The sequence below is a fragment of the Micromesistius poutassou genome (assembly GCF_964030765.1).
Source record: "Micromesistius poutassou genome assembly, chromosome: 18".
Taxonomy (NCBI): domain Eukaryota; kingdom Metazoa; phylum Chordata; class Actinopteri; order Gadiformes; family Gadidae; genus Micromesistius; species Micromesistius poutassou.
In genome coordinates, this window is record NC_140288.1 from 12,826,366 (window position 1) to 12,834,935 (window position 8,570).

At 47.1% G+C, this 8,570-nt stretch overlaps 1 protein-coding gene across 1 annotated transcript in view; it reads left to right on the top strand.

Moving 5' to 3' along the window:
• Positions 1-615: 615 nt before the first annotated feature.
• LOC311363378 (ankyrin repeat and sterile alpha motif domain-containing protein 1B-like) overlaps positions 616-8,570 on the top strand; it is a gene marked incomplete at both ends in the record, with an annotated part of 49,600 nt that continues 41,645 nt past the window's right edge. The window contains 2 exons of the mRNA XM_084483322.1: positions 616-678; positions 2,667-2,812. Coding sequence (XP_084339448.1) covers positions 616-678; positions 2,667-2,812 — 209 coding nt within the window. The remainder of the gene's footprint in view (positions 679-2,666; positions 2,813-8,570) is intronic.

Below are 8,570 nucleotides of genomic sequence, written 5' to 3' on the forward strand. Positions count from 1 at the left end.
CGTCCAGGGATGCACATACATCTTTCATGAGCACTATGGCGTGTGTGTGTGCATGCATGTGCATGTGTGAGAGAGATGCATGTGTGTGTTTTTGTGTGTGTGGCGGGGGGGGGGGTGTGGTGGTGGTGGTGGTTGGGGGGTGATACAGCTGTGGTTCACCATGGCGTATGAACCTTTAACCCCATCTTACACCAGCCCCAGGTGTAACCATCGGGCTGGATCTCTGATCACGTGCACTCCCTCCTCTGGTCATCCTCACGTGCATTCCCTTGTCCGAGAGTGTGCATGGACAGAAGGCTCCCAAAGTCTTCCCTCACAGCGAGTGAACCCCCAGGAACGCAACAACAATTGGCCGGTGTGTTCTGTGTGGATATGAATGATTATGAATATGGACAAAGCTTCCTTAACATCTGCCATCGGTTTTAGTGGAGCTGGAAGGTACTTTTTAGATTGGTTTAGGGCAGAGAGGTGGGGGCCTCGACCAGGGGGTAAGGTCTGAGGGCTGAGACCCCTCGGCCACCGTAGCTAACTTTAGGTTCCATCTGGGAAGAGACTGACGTGGGAAATGACTTCAGTGCTTCTATTTTAGTTATGGAAAGTATAACATTCTTCTACATGTACATGCTGTTCATGCTCTCAGAGCATCAGTTCCCCACTTCCAGCTTCATGTACTTCATGGTATCAGCAGGAAGCTCATATTCCATGTACATAAGTAATGCACAACAATGTCATAAGTAAAAAAACAATAAATAGTTAAACAGTTTTTTGTGGAGAAACCAGGAGTCTGTCTGAATCCGAAGTCTGTAGCACCATCTCAATCTGCCTTCTGTCTCTCCTTTATGGACTTTATCGACTGTGAAACATCATCAGTGAGTTCTGTTCATTCAGAAGTCCTCCTCTGGCCAAACACTCCCCAGACGCCCGATATCTTGGAGGATGGAGGAAGCATTTCGCGAGGCGTGTTTCAGAGCAGGGAAACGCGTTCTTGGCTGTGTTTCCCGGGGCTTTTGAGTTTTCCCCGTTGACTTTCACCCCAGTTGAGGTTCTCTGCAGCCACCCTGTTGGCCACCAGAGGAACTGCAGTTTGAAACCAGGTTTATTCAGTTTGGCAGGAGAAGCTTCTTCTAGATTCTCTTGATATGAATGCAGTGACACAGCAATGTCACAACCTGCTGCTCAGCGTGATTGTCTATGGACACTATCGTTACTTTACACTATACACACTATACACTATAAATGATGAACTACATAATGTGTCTTTAATCTGAAGGTAAATCTGTTCTCAAGCTGTGAAGAAATGGTCCGTTTTGCTAATTAGGACCAAAACGTCCTAATTTTCAGCCATGCAAAAGGATTTCCACTGCTCCAGTATTTGACCACCTTCCAGCTAATCCTCATGGAGCCTGCAGGGCTCTGGGCTCTGAGGGTCACCATGGCTGAAATAGCCCTTTGTCCGTTTATTAGCCTGTCCCGGCTAAATGTGGCTTGTTTTTGCTGTTAAAGGCATTCCTGCAGACATAAGCGAGCCTCTGTGACTGGAAAACAAATCTGTCGTGGAAAATAATCTGAAGGCGGAGCTAATCAGTGCTCACAGTGGATTGGTTTTGTAACGGCTGATTCCCTTTGCATGCTCTGGATAGAATAGCACCTTAAACTGATCTTAAATCTTAAACTCTGCCCTTCAAGTTTCTGAAATAACAACATAACTGGGCCAATCAGGGACTGTGTCTTAATTGCTGACATTACCGACCAATCAGGGCCTGTGTTTTAATTGATGACGTAAACTTCTGGCCGCTGCTGAAAAAAAACAGTAATCCTGAAACAAGGAGCGGTAATGTTAACGTGAGTGTAAACAATGAGCTAACGTTAACGTTAGCATAGTAAACAAGGAGCGGTAATGTTTGCGTTAGCAGGGTAAACAAGGCGCTAACATTAGCATTAGCAGAGTAACCAGGAGCTAACGTTAGCGTCAGCAGAGTAAAAAGCCATTTTTACTCTGCAGTTATTGCAGAACTAGAATCAATAACAACTATTAGCCCAGAGAAGAGGAGGCAATGGCAGAGTGTCTCGGCGGAGGAGAGGATTTCTCCGATCCTCTTCGTCCCGTGTTTCCACTGAGCACTCTGATGGCTTCTCATGTATCGCACTGTACTGCACTGATTGGCCGAAGAGTTTGTGTGTCAATGGATCGGGACGACGTGGGCGGCTGGAGGTCCGGCTCCGTGGAGCAAACAGGATGTGAGGTCACGTGATCAGGACTGTCTCCAGGCTATGCATCAGGGCTACGCTCCAGATGTCAACGTGTTTTAACCTCATTGTTGTGACACGTCGACGAACAGCCAATAACTCTGTATCCAATCACATGTAACAGCATTTTATGACATATATTATACCAAAAATGTATGAATATATTTCAACATTATTATGCACACTTTGTGTGTTGATATAAATGATTGTAAAATATAAATGTATCTTGTGGGCGCTTCGTTTCTACGACGGCGACTTCTGAACACTAAAGTAGAACATATTAAAATGCTCCCATAAAACCTTCAAGCTGATTGAATGCACTCGGCCTCAGTGGACTCACCCACGAGGGACGTTGAGGTTGGGATGAGACGTTGGATGTGGGGGCGGACCTCACACCGTCCAGCTGTGGCTGGTGGTAGGACTGCGAGGTGGAACAGCAGGTGGTCCCTGGAGGCCCCAGGCCCCAGGAGAGCAGTCGGTCTCAGCTGGCCCTTCCCCTGCTGCCCCTCATCCTGCCAGACCACCAGACACAAGCCTGCGTTCCCACGCCGTCGGGCTCCACAAAGTGTGTGTGTGTATGTGTGTGTGTTTTTGGGGGGGGGGGGGGGGGGGGGGGGCGGGGTAAAGTGTATGAAGAATGCACAAATCTTTTCATGTTGAACACATGATATTTGTGACTTTTGAGCTGTGTTTGTTTGCGTTAACAGGAGGCATTTGAAACTTGTTTGTGACCAACATAGTCTGTATCGTAGGCCTAGCCCCCGGAAGTCTTAATCTAAATATCTGGTCAGCTAATCACAATCTAATTCCTCTACAGCAGCAAACTGTGGTGAACAAGTTGTCACTCTCTACATGCTCGCCCTAGCTTGTGGCTCCTTTGTGTTCAGTCACAGATGTGCGCTAAGCTGGCAGTAATGTTTCAGTGTTTACAGTATTTATCTGGGTCTGCTCCTAAGGAGGGGAGGGGGGGGGGGGGGGCAGTACTGGTTGTACCGACATTAAAGTATTAAGACAGACTCTCCTTGTTATCCCTCAGGTTTAGATTGTAAGAACCAGTTAATAAGTTCTATAAACGACGGCCGATGGAGGATTTCACAACAGTTCTGTGTTTATATGCATTCTGTGGCTGCAACACTCGTCTTTTTTTAGCACACAAGCATTTGAGAAATGGCACTTTGGGGCGTGGGGTATGATAAGTGTCGGTCCCCACAAGGCGGTCGGTCCTCATAAGAGAAGATTTATATGTTGGTGTGTGATTGGTCTACACCTCCTCCCAGTGCAGTCTTTCTGTCTCAAAGTGGAGGGCTGTGTGTGGTGTGTGTGTGGTGTGTGTGTGTGTGTGTGTGCGCGTGCATGTGTGTGAGACCTTGTGTTGATGCATATGCATGTTGTGTGTGGGACAGAGAGGTGATCATGATGGCTGGTCTGCTGTATCTACAGTATACTATTCAAACGTTTTAAATTACACACCACTGTCTCTTTCATTGCACGGGGAGAATAAATCAGAGAGAAGGAGCTTTGACTGATAGTTGACACATTGTTTTAGTCATTTAGTCAAAGTGACTGTAAATCAATACGACTCAGTGAACTCAGGTAAATTATATTAGGGGACAGAAACGGTTTGGACATCGAGAGAGTGAGAGAGAGAGTGAGTGAGTGAGAGAGAGAGAGAGAGAGAGAGAGAGAAAGTGAGCGCTTTGAGGCCCCCTTCTTATGTGGAGGACAGCGGGACCTGCAGAGCTTAATGTAGGTCAACGTGGTTGAGGAGGAGATCACCCCAGGTATGAATGGCTGCTGCTCCGCCACCTGACGGTGTACACCTGATCCTAGCCAACGGGCAAATAGCTCTCAGCACACCGAGTAGGCCGGGTACCGTAGCGTGGCAGCCTAGCTACTGTAGCGTAGCTATTGGCGCTCACATGCTGTTTAATGGAGAATTGACATTTCACAGTAAGATTGTAAAACCTTGGCCTTCAACCAGATTACTGACGTATATGTGGCCCATATTCCCAGGTAAAAAAAGATGAATACACGTACAATTATGAAACAATCACAAACACGCTTGTTTAAACAGTGAATACTTTCATCTTATCTCACCTTAATTTACCTGTTCTGCAGAATGCTGTAATTGCTCAGTCGTAGCCAAATAAAATGTTATGTGCACACGTTGTAAAAGGCTTTCACCCAAAGCACGCGGCCATCGACCGTGCCACTCTAAAGTCAGTCGTCAATAGTTGCTAGTAAATCAATGGGCTTTCAGCCAGTAAGCATGTCGATTAAATGAGCTGCAGCCGTTCATTTAGTCTTCTCAAACAGCTATTTCAGAATAAAAAGGAAGTCAACAACCACTACTTGCTCTTGCTTTTTCCTCTGTGACATAATACTCGGACCGCTGAATGCTTTCACTGAGCTGATGTATAAAGAGCTATTTGTGCCTAGAATGAATTATGAAGAACTAAGCTGTAATGGTCATGTATGTACACACACACCACGCAGGCACACACACACACACACACACACACACACACAACTTGAACACACAACTTGGACGCACACATAAGACAAACACACACAGCTCAAATTGGGAAACAAATTAAATGGTAAATAAAATCTAATTTGGACGAGGTGAGGGAGTGAGTTTTTAATTGTTGCACGGCTCATGTGACAGGTTTCCATGTTTTTGTTGAACAGCTATTTTGATAAATTGCACAGGCCAGAGGCCTTGTGTTTTAAATACCATCTTGTGGCTCGTAATTGCATGCAGCTGTGTGTGTGTGTGTGTGTGTGTGTGTGTGTGTGTGTGTGTGTGTGTGTGTGTGTGTGTGTGTGTGTGTGTGTGTGTGTGTGTGTGTGTGACTATCGTCATTCTCAGCCTGGTTTGTTTGTGTATCATGTGATCTCACGGCTGTGTGCTCATGCACGTGTGACTTTGCATCGCAATTAGACTTATCCCCTTTGAACCTCACCGGGTTGGAGGGCTGGAGTGCTCCCAGTTTTCCCAGAGTTCGCAGTGCCCCTGAGGTTTACTGAAACACCGGCCCTGCATAGGGTCATGGTTTGGGGATAGATTTCCAGATGTTTGCAGCCTCACCGGTGGTATCCCTGAGCAAGAAGCCCAAACTCCTCCCTGCTGCTTAAGGAGCATTATCATTATTAGTGTTCACGCACCGTAAAAGCATCACTAAAGTATAAATGACGAATCGCCAACGTAACAGTCAACAATCAGTTCCAAAGTGTAACAACCGGACAACAGGCAGATCCCGGGACCTCACCTACGCTACGACCTCTCCTTTCAATCAAACTCTGAAGATACTCTCAGAGGCTGATTTAAGTGTAGTATTAATGGCCTCTGGTTCCCCCCTTCCGCGCTCACTTCCTGTCTGTTTGGAACATGAAACCACTGAAAAGTTTGGTGGTGACTTATTTGTATGCTTACTTGATTTAAGAGGATGTCGGTGGATTATGTCTTCAGCAAATTGGTTTCTGCTAAAGACAGACACTTGATTCGTCATTTCTCACGGCATGAATGCGTTTGATCAAATTGAAGGAATTCGTTTTTTAAGCGAGCTAGGCTTTTCACTGTGTACCTTCAAAGATTTCTTTGAACTTTTTTAAATCCTTTAAATGTTCACTGATTGAAGCTCTCAGTTGTAGTTGTTTTAACAGCATTAATATGAAAGTCATAAAGGTAATCTCAACATTATAACAGAACTTAGAACGTTATTCATATTGCTAGTTTCTCTCCTCTCCAAATGTGTCACATGGCTTTCTCGGTTCTTCGGTTCTTCAGTTCATTTTACTTTAGAGATGAAACAAGAAGGTGAGAGTATTTAACCACTGGCTTCTCCAACACTTAACTGGACGTGACTTAAGCCCGTTTTAAATCCTTTTCACTGATGCATCAGCATTCTTTCACTTCCATTTTAGTCTTTTAATTGTGGCGTTATGTTGGCTCTGGTTCATGTCTGCCTCCAACTCATACTGCACATAAGTTGAGGATGGTGTAATGCTCAGACGCACGGCCAAAAGGATCTAGGTTCAATCCCCCAGTGTCGTCGTAATGACTAAATAGGGTCATGTTCCCTCGTCGTTCTGTAGTTTGTTTGCAGTATGCTCCATGAATAAGGTCAGATTGAACACAACTGAAGGAGGACGTTCTCTCCCAGCAGCTACCAGCCCAGCCGGCACGTTGGATGGATTCTCACCCTGTTGATAAACCTCCACGCAGTGAACCCTGTTGATAAACCCCCCAGTCTGAACCCTGTCACCTTGTAATCTAATCCTGTTCACCATTAGCACACATTAGCGTAACGGAGAGAGAAAACAGATGAATTATGGGATGCCTTATAACCCCCCACCCCCCCCCCCACCCCCCCCCTCCCGAAAGAACAATTTGAGACCCTTCCGTCCGTGCACACTCTCGGAGAAGGGAGTGCACGTGAACAGAGGTCTAGCCCGTTATTTTCAGTGTATCAGACACACACATACACACACACACACACACACTCACACACTCACCCTTCTGTCTCACTTTTTCTCCTCTGCTCTCTATCTTTTTGTCGCTCTATCTTTATCGCTCGCTCTCTTTTGTCTCTCTCTCTCTCTCTCTCTCGCCCCAGGTCAACTTGGGGGTTGAATTCTTCACATTATTCAGAGTTTCCTAAACACACACAGACGATACACACCAGCAGCCCCGCAACAGACGCTCCGGGAAGCGGTCGCTATGCAAACAACGTGACGTTCCTCCCTGGGTGTCGGCGTCACTCTGAAGCGTCTTCTCTCGTTGTGTTCTTTTGTTTGATCATTATGCATTGTTGATTGAAATACCGCTGCTTCTGTGTGTGCATCTTGTGTCCATCTTTGGCGTTGTATGTTCGGAGTGTGATGTTTATATGTGGCCTCATTCTCTCCATGTGTCCAAGGTGTTTCTGGTGTTTGGTCCGGAGCGCGGCGGAGAGTTGATGTAAACTAAAGCCCACCAGAACACCATATATAGTCATGGCTGCTAGACACGCACGCACGCACGCACGCACGCACACGCACACACACACACCCTGTGTGTTGTGGTTCCACCTCCGAATGTTGTGGGGAGCCTCTGTTAGTGTAAATGATTGGTTGGCTTTATCTTCAGCGTCTTTTCACTTGATGAACGCGCACGGTGCTTGACTGCTGGACCCCGGACCACTGAGGTTAGCGGTACGTGGGGGCCGTGGTGATCGGGCCAGCTGGACCCTCAGGCCTCTGATTCCCTCCTGTGGTGCGTTTGCACGCCTTGTGTTACCAAAGAGAGAGAGAGACAAACACTCCTGGCTCTGTGTCCAAGATGAATGGGTGAGAAACTGAACCCCATCGGGTGTCAGAGAGCCTTCCTCAGGGGTCAGGAGGCGGCTGCCTGATCAATACCGATGGTTCTGAGTAGTGATGTCCTGCCGGTTGTGGGGGAGACGTTCCAGGAGGCTGGAGGGAACCACAGAGGAGGTCCCAGGGTGAGAGAGGGATGCTCCTCCTCTGTGCCTCCATGTCTAGGTTTAAACTCTGGAGGCCCCCTGCTGATAAGATTTATTTATAGAAGCCACGCACACGCATGCACACATAAACACAAGCACACACGCACACGCACACACACACACACACACACACACACACACACACACACACACACACACGCGCATACGCACGCGCACAAGCATACTCTATCTAGACACAGTTCCTCCTGGATCTATAGCCTCTGATCAATGGCTTCACTCTAGAGATCCGCTCCATTTACACCACGGCAGAGGCTGACGTTTCCCCCGCCTGACACGGCCCACCCTGCTCCATCAATGGCTGGCTGGCTGGCTGGCTGATGGCTGATGGCTGCCTGGATTCTGTGGTTTTTCCAGTGTGAGATCTGAGGTGTACAGGTGGTGCAGTACAGGTGGTAGGATATACACATACACACACGCATAAGGATACACACACGCACACACATAGACATACACACACACATGCACGCAAGCACACACATACATATACACACACACACACACACACACACACACACACACACACACACACTGTAATCTGACCTCATGGCCTTGTTTCACCTCAGTTCTGAGTTTGCATGAACAAACAGATTGATTATGTGCAGAATCAGCGCCCAGTGTGACCGCGAGAGAAACTTCCTTTGACTCATTCTCAAGCACACACAAACAAATACACACAACAGTAGGATGCACAAAGGGTCACCGGTCAGTTTGACCTCATGCTAAATAATTTCCTGAATGAGTCGCACTCCTGACCTATCAGATTGTTGTTTTGTTACTATGCTTTAGGAGAGAGTG